Consider the following 14,802-nt stretch of genomic DNA (forward strand, 5'->3'; position numbering starts at 1 on the left):
TTAAAATAACAAATCTCAGTGTGATTATGAAAGACAGAAGACCTTTGACTAAATGACAAATGAAAAAAAAAATGGGAGTGGGGGAGGAAGGGGGGAAAAAGTCTGAGTAGATTGCCTACGAAAACGTCAGTGAGAAGCAATCTGAGGGATAAAAATGTCCCTCAATGTGAACTTTATGCTTTGAGCACTGGAGCAAGCCATCCTGTAATGCGCAAAAATGCATTTAGGATCAAATTATTTTTTTAAAGTAATTAAAACCAATTCTTTTCTTAAGTGTGATTTTGTTTTAAAACTGGAAGTAAACCACTTGAGGAATATAAAACAAAACCAAACAAAACTTTTGAATTATCATAATTTATTTACTGTTTTAAAAGTAGAATATCCTAGCAAAAGGTAAAAACGTTATTTAAAATTTCTTATTGTCAAAAATTAAACATGCTGGAAATAATCGCTTACTTCAGTTGAAATATAGTCAATACAAAAGTTGTGCAGTAAAAAGCTCATGTAATTTGAAACAGAAAAGGCCTTTATTAGGGACAAAACTCAAGGTGGGGGGGAACCCATTCCAGGCATATATCACAAAATTCCCTAAAATTCTTCCCTTTAAATTGAAAGAAATTTGTAAAATCTAAACACCCATCTCCATGCATTCAAAATACATTTCTGGTTATAACTCATAGTATTTGACATTTCCTTCTATGTTAAATGCAATTAAAGTTTTTTTAGTTCTTTTGCCCAAAATGATAACTTTCTTCATTATTAAAAATGGTCAAGAGTAAACTCCAACAAAGAGAAAAATCAATGAGTTTAAAAGAGTGCAGAATCTGAAAACAAACTAGCCACAATGTACATTTAATTGTACTTAATTGTAAACTTTATTTAAACCGCCTTTCTCAGGGGTTTAATAATTTAGAATCAATAGTTCCTTTCAAAACATAATAAAATATTTACACTTTATAAAATATTAACCGATTAACAATACAGCTGTGTTGTTCATAAGCGTGTAACTGAAGTCCCCATAATCATGCTGTTGACATAAGCCTGTGCGAAGTGATCCTTCGCAAAATGTAAATGAAGATCTTCGGACAGTGGTGTTTATAAAATAGCTCATTAATGACTTAAGATTGAATCGCTCCAACCATTCGCATCATCAGATATAATAATAGTGACGAATCAGACAGGAAAGATCCTGGCTAAACGATTTGCATTTTTTTCCAGAAGTACTGAAGTCCTAATATCACCAATTCTTCTAAGTTCCTGGACATTGATCCGGAGGAGGATTCTGCAGTTCAACATCAAGGTAAGGAAAGAAACAGCATTATTATCGTTGTTAAGGTATTAATAAGAAATGCGCCTTTCCCCATTTTGAAAACGGGCTTAAACTTTGACAGTGGTAGTAGCTGGTTTTTGCAACACCCCCTTACCATTCTGACTTGATAGTACAGATTTTTTAAAAAGTTTGTCGATCGAACTTACAGTTTTGTCTCTTTGCAGCCCCAAACCTACCACAACGAGTTGGTTTGCTTGAGCACTTTGTTCTCATAGACTCCGAACTGTGCGTTTTCTCGAACCTTTTCTTTTAGGGAGGTGGGAGGGGGATGAGGTTTGGAGGGGGTAGGAAAACCGGGAAAAGAAAACGCAGCCTAAAACTCCCGGTGGCTCCCCGAAGGTTTACTATCCATCTCGCTTCCAGTCTTCGCCCGGCTCCGACCGCCTCTGGGGTGGCCTCGGGCTCCTTTGGAACTCGGTGGGCGGCGAATGGGTGCGGGGTCCTCCGGCTTCTGTGCTCTGAGACTTAGGCCGGGGGCAGGTTTCACTTCTGGGACCCTTTCTCTTCCAGTCTCTCCCGCCTCCCCGTTCCCTGTTTTTGAGGGGAGGCTGGGTGCACACCGCGCGCCGGTTGGGTGCGGCGAGTGGACGGCGACCTGGCCCTGGGTAACCGAAGCAGACGCGGCTTCCCGCTGCGGGTACACCAGACCTAGATTTCCATTAACAGCCCCCCGAGCGCGTTTCCCGAAATCGAATATAGTTTGGCCCTCTGGCGCCGCCGTAGAGTCTGCGCTTCTTAAGGGGGACCGGTGACTCAGGCGACGAGATGTGGGGGGAGGTCTTGGGGTCCCTGGGGTTAGGAAGGAGAACCAAGGTGTGCGGGAGGACAAGAGGTACCGCCACCTCAGGAGGCTTCACTGGCCTCAAGACGGGAGGGGATGCGTCCACATTTTCCCGCCGCAGGTCGGGACCGCGAGTGTCAGCCGGCGCCCCCAGTGTCTCGCGGGGGCCGCGGCTTCTGCCCACGTGCTTTCTTTAAGGAGGTTCCGCGTCCAAGAGTGATCTTAGTGACAAAAGCGCGGCCAGAGACCGGCCTGCTCAGCTAGTGCCGGCGCCACCTTAAATGAACACCGCGGCCAGAGCCGGGCTACGGGCGACTGCGGCCGCGGGAGTCCGCAAAAGTTTGTGGCTCAGTTACGCCTTCGCGAGACCTGCTGGGGACGCCCTCGCACGGCCTCCCCCGGGGTGGGGAGACCAGGTCCTCGCCGCTCAGCTCTGCCTGCGCTCACAGCCTAGGGCCCGAGCGGCTTGGGGTCCCAGGAGTCCCAGCCCAGCAGCCAGAAGACTGGCAGCCCCGCCGCCCTCGCTGCCACCGCGTCACGGCCTGCAGGCGGCCCGGGCTGTGCTGCTCGAAATGTCGCCGGCGCTGCGAGCGGTCCAGGGACGTCATCCAGGGATGCCCCCCGCCCCGCGCACCCCCTGCAGCCCTCTTCCCTGTGCCACCCGCAGCCCGGCGGGCAGTGCCGATGCGCCTGCCATTCGGGACACCCGGGCTATTGTTCTGGACCCACGGCCGTGCCAGCTCTGAGCGAGAGGCGGCCTTCCCCGCGCGTGCGGCGGCGAGGCGGGCCCGGACGGCTGGCTCCGCGCGGAGGGGGAGTTCGCAGGCACCGGGAAAAGTTGTTCGGAGGGGCGGAGGCGGTGGGTGGTGGGCGGAGGCGGTGGGTGGGGGAGGCGATAGCCCTCCTATCTCCAAAGTCGAAAGTACTCCGCGTAGTTAGTAGAACCCGGAGCCGAGGCAGCCGCGGTTGCCTCCTGCGCGTGGGTCTGTGCCTTCGCCGGGAGACCAGGCAACCAGCGCCAGCCTCGTCGCCGCCGCAGCCTCCGCGCCGGGACTAGTGCGCCTCTGGGCTGGGCGAGGCGGCCGCGCCCTGGACCCGCCACGAGGAGGAGGAGGAGGAGGAAGAGACCCCGGGCCGCAGCGCCCGCCTTCACCCGGGCGCACCCACCCACCAGCCGCGACCACGGCCTCGCGCGGCCCTCGGTTCCCTGCCATCGGTCCTCCGCCGCCTCGCGCGCGCGCGCGGTCCTCGCCACACGGCTCTCCCACCGCCGACTCTCTCTCTCTTCCTTCTTCTCCCTCCTCCCAGCTCTCCACCCGCCCCTCTTCAGTCCCTCTGCCTCCTCTGCAGCCCCGCTGCTGTTGGGTCGCCTGGCTCACAGCGATTGATTGATTGATGTTTAATTTCCTGCCAGGCGGGGCCCCCCTCCCCCCGCAACCTCCCCAGCCCTCCTCCCCGCCCCCCACTCTCCTTCAATGCGGTGGACCAGTCTGGCTCGGGTTTAGATCTCTCCCCCCCAACCCCCATCCCGAAATAACCCAGAGACTTCCCCTACCCCCACCCCAAATTATTATTTTGAAGGCGCTAGATCTGGGGACGGAAAGGGGGAGGGGGAGAAATCGGAAACCGAGGACAACCCAAAAGGACTCACTTTGCCTGATGACTCAACGCAACTAATAATCATCTCCCTCTCACTGTGTCTCCCTCTGCGGCTCGTCAGTGAGTCCGGCTCCGGCTGCTGGCGGCGGCGGCGGCGGCGGCGGCCGAGAGGGGAGAGGCTGGAGGTGACAGCTCCGGCGGCCGCCGCTTTTGCTCCCGCGCGCGGTCCCAGGTCCCTGCGCCTTCTCGATCCTCAGTGGCACCGGCCCTACGGCTTCTTCGGCCGCGCCTCCTCGCGAGCTAGCGGCCCCGCGAAGCTGCAGCCCCGACCCGCCTCCGTCGCCTCCCAGTTCTCAGCCCTTTCTCTCCAGAAAGGGTCTCCTTCCCGAAGGTGTGAAAAGGCTTTTTCAGCCTTCTTCTCTCTTCTCCCCTCCTCCGTCGCCTCCTCCCGCGCTCGCTTGGGTGCCCCTTTAGAGGAGCCCTCCTTTCCATCTACTCCTCCTCCCTCTTCCCCCCACCCAGCCCCCCCCCCCCCATCATCATCATCATCATCATAACAACCATCATCGCCGCACTAAGAAGACACCCTGACCCAGGACCTTAAACGTTTGGACCTGGGAAAGGGGAAAGGGAAAAGAGTAAAGAGAAAGGAAGACTAGGAGAACACTGCAAAGCATATCACCAGAAACTTTCCACCCTGGATTCTCTACTTTTGCTCCATGGACAGAGCCCCAGCCAGCCAAGTTACAGACAGACTGTGAGCAGTAAGTACTCCGGCGCCCGCGCCAAGCTCGGGAGTCCGGGGAAGCCCCGGGTCCGGCTAGGTTCCCTCCCCGCGGCTCTCGCTCTCTCGGACAGCGCAGCGGAGGGAGTGCGGGCGCAACCTTCGCCCTCAGCCCTCGAGCTCAGCCTCTGCATCTGTCGCATCCCTCCTCTCACCTCCCCTTTGCCACCCCCACCTTGGCTCCTCGAGCCGTGGCGACGCGGCCTCTCCCACAACCCGAACGCCCGCGAGGATTCCCAGCGCACTTTGTTGCGCCGGGTTCCAGCTTCTCCAGGATGTCAGAGACAATGTGAGTGCATTTTCATCAGGTGTTTCCTCCTGCGTCTCCACCCTCCCCAAAATCCAGCGGTGCGGGGATCTGCGGGCTCTGCGAGGAGCGCGCTGCCAGCCAAGCGACCCAGAAGAAAACTTTTGGAGATTTAAAAATTGGGGTTGATGAAGGCTGCTCCCTCCCGCACCTAATAATTCAACTGCTTTTTGCTTTTGTATTTTATCCTGAAGAGCTTTTGAAAACAAAACTCAGGATCGGCTGGTGATAACGTTCCAAAATAATAACGATTGTAGCCCCCGCCCTTGAGGTGAAGGTTATTCGGAAGATTACTCTGATCAATATGTCTAAGTGTTTTAGAATGCTTATTAATGTGGAATTAGGGTTGATTTTGTGCAAAGTGTGTGTGTGTGTGTCCCAAGACGTGCTCGGGAAAGATAAACAGCAGGGACTCAAGGGTCTTTTTGCCAGGCCTTTGCCTACTGCCGGGCGATTCAGAGCGCCTTCACCGTGTGGTTATTTTGTTTTCTTATGGACTTGTGTGCACCCCCACCCCTCCTTGAGTGCGTGCGATGTCTTTTTATGAAGTTCATTTCTTCCGCAACCCTGACGCCCTCCTCCCCCTCGACAGCAAGGCCGTCGCACCCGAGAACGGGTCATGCCAACCCTGTCCCAATGAATGGGTCACTTCTAGGCGCCCGTGGGCGAGGGGCCGGACTTCGTGACCCAGAGCTAACTTCTGGGGAGCAGCAGGGTCGCGGCGCCCCAAGTTCGGGGTTTGCTGTGGCCACCCAGTGTCAGGTTGGGTCCGGTTTCTCCGGCCAACCGAGGTTCGGGCCCCTCGGGCAGCGTGGGAGGAAGTTTGGGTGGCTTTGGTGCGGCGCGCTGCCCCACTGGCCTAAACGTCTATCACGTGTGTGAGCGGTTTTCCCTCTTTTTTTTTCCTTTCCCTCCCCTTCCCCCCCCCGCCCCCTCCCTAGGTCCCTGCGCGTTTTATTGCGACCTGCCGGTGGGAACTTTGTCTCCAAGTCGGAGCAGCATGGAGCGGCGGAGCGAGAGCCCGTGTCTGCGGGACAGCCCCGACCGGCGGAGCGGCAGTCCCGACGTCAAGGGTCCTCCCCCGGCGAAGGTGGCCCGGCTGGAGCAGAACGGCAGCCCCATGGGGGCCCGCGGGAGGCCCAACGGCGCCGTGGCCAAGGCCGTGGGAGGTAACAGCCCGGAGCGGGGAGGCGCGCGCAGCCCGCGGCCGGGGCGATCAAGGCCCGGGTGTCAGGGTTCAGGTTGATTAGGCGCTGTCGCGGTGTAGGGTTACAGGAAGTGAGTTCCAGGTTGCCAAATAATGCCCCCGTCGCCTCTCATCTGCAACTGGTAGCTTCATCTCGAGTTAAAACAAGAAAGTGGTTTACCCGGAGGCTGGCATTTTTTGGGCACTTTGCCACTATGTGCTGAGGTGTTGGCAGGTTTATGTCACAGCCAGCTAACTGTTTCTAGATTTTCCTAGAGAGCTTTTTAGTGATCTAACTCTTTTGCTTTGCCTCAAGAGTATCTGTTGTAGAGATGGAGTTTAGGTGCGATCGCTTTTATGGACTAATCTTGAATGCTCAGGTTAGACCAGGAGCAAGGGTGTTGATGTTACTTTATTACTTAGGACAGTGCTTCGAGACAAATGATTAACAACTGGGAGTATTTCCAGCCACTTTATTTCAAGTGGGAAATAAAGAATCCCTGCGAATCTGTCAGGCCCTTAGAGACTTTAATTCTACCGTTTTTTAAAAACAAAGTTTAAAGTTATATGCATTTGTAACTTTGTCGCGGAATTATATAGCACAAAAGGTAAAAATGGTATAATGGTCTTATTGACTACATACTGTTTTTCTTTCCAAGAATTTAATATTACTTGAAATCTTTTGCAGTGTTTACTACTTAAACAACCACTTTCTTTTAAAGTGGTTAGGGAAAGTAATTTTATGAAGTAAAGATATGCAAGAAATTTAAACACTATTAAAATATTTTGAGGTTTATAGGACATTTCCTTAGTTGTTTTATACATGTAAATACACAGTTCTACATGGCATGCAGTTTTTTTGTGTTTGACATAATTAATAGTTTAAACTTTTTTTGCTTCTAAAAGTTTTTTCCCCTTAATATTTTCAGTATTAGCCTATTTAATGTTACTCTTAACATTAGTCTGCCTGAAATGAAACAAAACCCTAGGGAAAGTTAATGATAAGTTCTCCTGCTCTAAATAGCCATAGTATGTATTTCCAAGTAAAGACTCAATTCGAAATATCCAGTCTCTTTTAAAGAAATTTTATAAACAGACAATGGACAATTTATAAAAGAACAGGCTTTTGGTTTTACTTATTTTATTATTACTATTTCTTCATTGTAGACATTCAGGATGGTTTGCCTTAGTTCGTTATATTTTTCATCTCCCTTGTGAAGTACTCATTTGCTCAATTTTTAAAGCTTTAATAAAATTATTTGGCCATAGATTGTGGGCTTACATATCTTTGATTTTAGGGACTTGAAGCGAAAGAAAACTTCGTAGTTTTGTGACTCACTCTTTAGAAATAGTGTTTATTAATGTACTGTCTTGAGACTGAAAGAATAACTTCGGATTTTGGGTACTATTTTTTAGCGTATGCATACAACAAAGAAAAATATATAATGAACATGGTGGGACCCAAGGTGAGATGACATGATAAGTACCAGTGATGTTGGGTTGAAAAACTTTTGGAAATCCTTGGAGAGGATATGTTCTCAAAGTGGCCTTATGCATAAGGAAAAAAACCCCCAAAAAACCTGGACTGAAAGTTTGGTTTCTTTCTAAACTCACTAAATTGAAAGAAGTCTCTAAACATTTTAGAATGTAATGATTAACAATTGTACTTCCCTAAAACAAGTTTTTTTTTCCTTCCTATATCTTACTGAACTGTGAAGGAAGCTACTTGATTTTGGTGACCAGGGATACCTTCAGTGTAAAATAGCAGTTACTTTTCATATTTTGGGAGGTGATAATTCACATTTGACCAGTTACTACAAATTTGATATAGAAAAATATGAAGCCTTGGTGAGGAGTAATAAATTTGTTTCAATAAGCTGGTTTAGTCACTTTTTCTGAGCTTTAACTTAATTTAGTAATATAAAAGATCTCTGCTGCTTCCCAAATTGAAAATAAAAATGACATTATTTTGTCTCAATAAGTACCGTTTATGATACTTAATAGTAAAGTGGATAAAATAGTTTACATATAGTGGATTTTTAAAGTTTTTTTAAAAAGATTTTACTCTGTAGAACATAATAGATTGGAAAATTTTTCATTTAGGAAGTTTTAAAATATAACAACTTAGAACAAACCATTTGAATAGTACAAAGTTTTCTTATTGAATGTTAATGATTATTTTGTGGGTTTAAGTTTATATATTGATAGTTTCCAAATGTACATTGAGATACATAATTTTATTTCATTATAACTTTTAATCATGTATATAGATTGGAGAAAAGCAAAGTGTTTTTAAAAATGCACTTTCTAAATTTTAAAAATATTTAAGATAATATTTTTATTTAGTGGTTCTTTTATAATTGAAATGATTGGGGGGAACATAGAGTATATATAAAATAGATTATATTTCTATTATCCTACCTCTTCTTGTTTAAATTTTCTTTATGAAGCAATATAATAACCCTAGACAACTACAAAAATATTTATAGCTCTGCATCATTTATTACCACTTTCAGATATACTGCAGTCTTGTCAATGTTGTAAAGATGGCTGTAATAATATATATTTTAAAAACAGAGCTCAAAATTTGGGAGGATGTGTTAGTTAATCTTTAGAGATTCTCTTTCTTAAATAGTCTCCCCCTAAAAATAGGGGAAATCATTAAGTTAATTGGCTGCTCAATAAAGTGGCAGTTTATCTTACTGCTTCTGATAAATAGGTAAATAAATGTTTCTGAATGCATTGGTTGCCATAATAAATTATGTTGCTGTCACTACTTTTCTAGAGGGAGAGAGAGTTTGCTGTATTTTTTGGTGAGAACTAAATTTTTTTTTTTTAAAAAAAGAGATTATTTTAGTGTCTGGATTTGACTGGATGAGGTGGTGGAAACACCATCGCAGGATTCTGTTTTAATAGGGGACTTATTAAAGTGTGTTGTTTACACTGTGTGTTGTTTACAGTGTGGTTAGCTTTAGAAGACTATTAGAAAGTAGATCAATTTTGCTTTGTATTTCTAACACTTTCTAGGCTGTATTTGCTCTTATCTAAGCAGTGTGTTTTAAAGCGTGTATGTAATAAAATATAAGTGCTCAAATATATATGACAGTCAGCTTTTATAGAAGGTCCTTAGGAAAAAAAAGGCTAATATCTCTTTAAAAAACATATGAAGGCTGGGAGAGAGTTTAGAGCAAGCAAGAGCACCACGGTGTTGACAGCTTTATATCCCTGCTGGGTAACATTCACTTACTAGAATTGGCGTCCCCTCTCAGCTAGTAATTCACTCCATAAGGATTTTGAGAAAGGATGATTAATGGTGGGGAAATTTATATTCGTGAAATTGTTGATTAAAACTTACAGATCTATTTGAAGATTTAGAAAAAGAAAAGATTATTAAGGATGATGAATATAAGAATCAGATGATCCTTTTACCACCATTAGCATAAGTACCTAAAATGTTCAGCTGTATGCAATGCTCCAGCCACGCAACCTACAGCATAAAATGAAAGTGATGCCAATCAAGTTTCCCGAGGAAGCAAGGCGTTCTGCTTTCCTCCTGGACTGCTGAAAGGCGCTGGCCAGTTGTGCCTTAATAGCAATGAATTACTGTGCTTCATTCATTGTTAACACAAGCATTTTCATTTTTTAATGTTTGGCTTAAAGAAGAACTTTCAGACAGCTTTATTTAAACTGAATGAACAGCGCTTGAGTATACCAGATGGTGTATTTGCTGATAGGAGGCATTAAACATCAGAAATCTTTTTGATATTTTCCATTTTCCTTTGAATTTTGATGATTTTTTTGTTTTGTTTTGTTTTGGTGTTAAATGTTCTAGAGTTCAAGGGAAAATGTTTAAACACTGGGAATATCTTGCTTTTTTTTTTTTTTTTAAAACAACTAGCTTTTGGGGGGAAAGTTAGTTTTTAAAACAACCATTTAATTTTGGTGAAGAATTGTCTGTTGAAGTTATAACTCTTGGACCCCAAGTAGACCTATTCTTCTTGCTACCGGTCAGCCCTTTCAAGAACATAACTGTCTTGTTGGAAGGGGAAAAATATCATTATGCAATACACGCTGATGTACTCAAATTGGGAAGCAAATGTGATCATGATTGTGGGGCAGGGCCTCATTTAGAGCTGAACACTGTCTACAGTGTTAATTATCTGCAAGTGGAACATTTCCTTTTCGATTAAAAGAAATGCACTTCAGGTCAGGTGTAGTCACCGTAGGAGCACTTGTAGAGAGACATTTTACATTTTGAAAGCAGTACAGATATGAAAGAGTATAGATACTGACCTATTGAAATGTATAAAATACTTAGAAATTTGAAACATATTGTCAACATAGGCAAAATGGAGAAAACTCGTTAAATTCATTGTAACTAAGGATGTACAACACCATTATTCTTGTGGGGAAGACTCATGGTATTACTTTAAAGTGAAAAGATTGTATTTCTCTCTTCTATTCCATTTTTTTTTTAAGGGTTTAAGTTCTTTTAAATAGAATGAACTTAGGCTTTGGGGTCATCCAACAGTCTTGTATGTCCTCTGCAGTTTTGCTGAGGTAGAAAAATAGCCCTCTCTAAAGTGTTTTCTGTCCTTGGCCTGTTATTAAAATAAAGATATACTTGGTTAAAAAAAATATATATATGCAATGAAACATACACATTAAACAGAACATAGGGTATCCGCCCCTCAAAGTCCTGAGCATAATTTGATGTTTCGAGTAGTTTTGGAAGCCTTATATTCCATTAGTAGAAACCCACTGACCATTATATATTCAAGATCATCTGAACGAAATATGTGTATGTGTGTGTATTGAAACTACATAGATAATCCTTAAGGCATCTGTTTTTTAACCCCTGTGGACAATAGGTAATATCCTCTTTTTCCAGGGGGTTGTGACTAAGTATCAGTCTGTACATACGACATATCCTGTGTTAATTCTTCTCCCCTTGTATGAATGTATGTATATATAATTTTGCCTACCTTTCTGTAGGGAAGGAAACAGACTAATTTATTAAACATGTAAGAAAATTAGTTTTGAGTTATTTTAAAAATGTGGAAATCAGTTTTATTCCAGGCAAGACATAGTAATTATTTGATGTATCTGACAAGGCGAATCTGGTAAGCAGTCAAACTTGGTGGTACTACTTTGATAATTTAAAACTCTTTTTTTTTCTTTTTTATGATTTAGTGCAGACAGTTAATATGATATATAAAAAAACACAAATTGACAGAGTTAGATGAATTTCAAATTGTATTATTTTCTTTGGTCTTTTAAGGGTTTTTAAGTTTCTATTGAGATAAAAATGACAATTTCTCATCATTAAAAAAGTTTCTTATAACTAGTAATCTCATACTAGGTGCAAAAAAATATGTACATAGATTTTTATTTAACTTTTTATTTTGAGTTGGGGTATAGCCGATTAACAATATTATGATGGTTTGAGGTGAACAGCGAAGGGACTCAGCCATACATAGACATGCAAAAAGTATGTACATAGTCTGCTGTATTTCAGGAAGCCAAACTTTATCTTACATAGCATGTAAATAAATAAAAAGTTATTTATACTTTTATCTAATAAGTAGGCTTTTTAAAAAACCTGTATAACTAATATGTGGTCCCATAGTAGTTTTACTATGTTCCTTACATGAATGCTGAGATACAATGGCATTTTGGAACATATTTAAGGATGGAGCATTTGACAAAAGTTGTATGTGTAACAGTTTGTCAGTGAAAAGTGACAAGTGGGAAATGACAAATGAAATGTTGGCATCATCACTCTTTATTTTGATAAAAATGTCTCAATTTGCAGTGATATAATACTGTTTCATATTATTTCATGAGTTGTGTGAGATGCATAACGGGAATTTAGATTTTGTGAACGGAAAATTAGCAGCCCAAACTCTCTTTTCTGAAGCTTTGGCAGCAAGTTCCCCCTCCCCCCCAACTCCCCAAGAATAAGAACAGCAGTGAAATGTTGGATCTAACCCATACATTTTAACTCATTATTTTTTGGAAAAAAGGAAAGAAAGAAAGGAAGGAGGGTGGGGAGAGAGAAAGAGAGAAAAGAAAAGAAAGAGGGAAAGAACTGAAAATGGTTTCAAGTAGGAGACCTTTATGTTTAGCTCAAAAATGAAGAAGAGAGTTTGCCTTTTGTTTTCTTTATAATGACTTATAAATGAATGATTTCCTTCTGCTGACTTTGATTGTATTGGAGCTTTCTCACTTCCAATCACCACTGCTCTCCAGCATTAATTTAGGATGTCAATATGGAGAGCCGTGGATTCCTGCTATTTTAAAGTGCAGTAGAGGTTTGGAAATGTCTATGTGTTAAAAATGGATTTTTATATACAAAGGATTCATTATCCTACTACTTACCGGTAATGTGATAGATGCTTCAGAGTCAAAGTAGACCGCCCTGAGTGGAATTGAAGTATGAGTTAAAACAAAAGCCAGTTAAGGACTTACACATTTCCAAAAAAGTACAGATGTGGCCTCTATAGTGTGTTATTTTCTGTATTTCTGAATTCAGTGATCAACCAAACATTTATTTTCTTCTTTTACATGAAACAAGCCCCACAGGGACTTTATGTTACATAGTATTTATGTAAAAATGCTCTGTGATGGAGTTTTCAAAATCATGGAACTCCATCTATACTTATAATTTTTTTTTGTTTTCAATTGACACAGTTATTTTGCTGTTTGATAGCAAGTGATTTAAAAATTGTGATAAAATCAGTATAACTAAGAGGCAGTGAAAGGCTACATTAGAAATTGTTTCTGAAACTTGTCTTTTTGCCTCTCATTTGCAGAGTTTTTAATTATTTCAGATTTTTAATTAACCAGCTAAAAATAACCTAATATGGAGTAAATGTGCTGTAGATATATAATTATGATGATTGGGTTTTTGGTTGTATTTTTCCATTCTTAATTGATGTGTATACCTCTAAAAATATTAAAAATAAGCTAGTGAATATGATAGTTATTAGTTGACACATGCGTAAAATGAAAAAAAAAAAAATCCTTAATAGAAATTTCCAGAATTTGAAACTTGCTATAAAGTTATGAGCAAATTATGACAGTCTTATATTGTGCTAGGAATATTCTTTATGTGTGTTTAGAACACATTAGGATAGTAAAACTGTCTGGGGGATGTATAGTTCAATTTTGATTGCTCTCAGTGTTATTACTACTTGCTAGTACATAAGACAGATTAGTTTGTACCCATAACTAGTTGCCTTATCACTGGAATGAAGTTCTGTCTTAGCACAGGGCTGTTAAAACTACAGCATAACAGAACAGAAAGATTTTTAAAAAGTTAAGGAGAGATGCTGCAAGCTACTGTATATGAAAAGGGGTGCATTTCACACCAGAGTAACTTTTTGGTGCCTACTGATGGGTGCACAGTAGATCAGTGACTGTCTTTGTTTTATTGAAGACTTGCACAGATATGAACAAAATTAATAGAGACTCTGGTTAGAGAAATTGTTTTTCAGAGCACTAAGATCTGACGGAGGTGATTTGCATCTTTCATAGAAACAATTTTAATTTCATAATATTAAGCACAGATATTGTCTTATTTCTTTTAAAAATATTTTTTACTTCTTAAAAACAATTTGGCTAGAAAGCAAGTGTATCTTTTTTCATAACTGGATAAAATTGATTTTCAAATTTCCTGATTATTCCCCATATTAAAATTATTTATTTTTATTGTGCTTGTTCCAGTTATTTATATATACATATAAGAAAAGGAAAAACTGATAGCTTACTAAGAAAATACATTCATATCAAAACTCTTAAAATAGCAATGTTTTCAAAATATTATTATTAATTTTGGTTAACAGAACAAGAACTTTCTTTAGTCATAACCCAAAGATGCTAACAGAGCAGCATGATAAATGTCTCTTTAAGTGTCGTAGTAAAAGAAAATGACTTGCCTTCTGAGGCAGTGGAGAGTTTATGTTGTTTTGGACCCATTTCCCAAGCAGTGATCGAAAACAGATTACAATAACAATTATACAGTCAGAAGATGCAATATCCATTTCTGCTTTAATTGAGTGAAAGAATAATAAAAACATCATTAAGAAAAATGAGGTGGACCTGTCACACAATGTACCAATTTTTAGTCTCAGAGAAGATGCAGAAAAACTGAAGTGCTTTTCACTTACCTTGCTGTGTTTACTAGCTAAATTCTGTTTTGGGGAGAGACCGTTTGGTTCTCACTATGCCCTGGGAAGTTCCGAGAGGAGTTTCTGGGTGTAGTTGCTCAGGAGACATGGAAAGTGCTCATTGGTTTGTCTTCATATACAGTTGAAGATGGGGAATCACAGTTTCTTATATTCTACCTGAAGGAGTAACTGCCTTCTCTCTTTCTCTTTCCTACCTCTTTTTCACCTGTGTAAATGGAAGTAAACAGTAATGAATGTTTCTCTTGTTACAAAGGCCTGCGAAGTAAGGGTTAGGTGTGGTCCCTGGGCCTCCTGTTCTTCCTCCTCTGGAGGAAAAACTTTCTCCCCCCATCTTGGCTGTTCAAAGTTGAAGATGAATAGTGAACACCCTTATTTTTTCTTGGCATACGTGGCATTGTGGGGGACCCCGAGTTTCCATGCGGACACATTACCTGACATTCACATAGATGACATAGACTGTCCTCTGAGATGCATAGGCTTTGGCTGCTGTCTGCAATCTTTGGAACCTTTGAATCGATAATCTTTCATACTGCTGAGCCTCCAGCCCTCATTCCCCAGGGCAGCACTTTCAGCGACTTGGAATGAGCTGACTGGCAGCCGCTGAAATCGGTGGCTACTGTTCT

The 14,802-nt window shown here is 42.5% G+C and overlaps 1 protein-coding gene across 3 annotated transcripts in view; it reads left to right on the top strand.

The window, feature by feature from the left end:
* The first annotated feature begins 422 nt into the window (after nucleotides 1–422).
* SATB2 (SATB homeobox 2) overlaps nucleotides 423–14,802 on the top strand; it is a 196,638-nt gene continuing 182,258 nt past the window's right edge. Inside the window, exons 1-2 of one of the 3 annotated variants that reach the window (XM_061149072.1) lie at nucleotides 423–1,300; nucleotides 5,743–5,970. In XM_061149072.1, the coding sequence (XP_061005055.1) occupies nucleotides 5,802–5,970 (169 nt within the window). In that variant the 5' untranslated portion in view covers nucleotides 423–1,300; nucleotides 5,743–5,801. Of the gene's footprint in view, nucleotides 1,301–4,272; nucleotides 4,475–4,530; nucleotides 4,784–5,742; nucleotides 5,971–14,802 lie in introns of those variants that run through there. The other 2 variants (XM_061149071.1, XM_061149073.1) reach the window with 2 other exon arrangements.

The sequence above is a fragment of the Dama dama genome, chromosome 8, assembly GCF_033118175.1.
Source record: "Dama dama isolate Ldn47 chromosome 8, ASM3311817v1, whole genome shotgun sequence".
In the NCBI taxonomy this organism is placed as follows: Eukaryota; Metazoa; Chordata; class Mammalia; order Artiodactyla; family Cervidae; genus Dama; species Dama dama.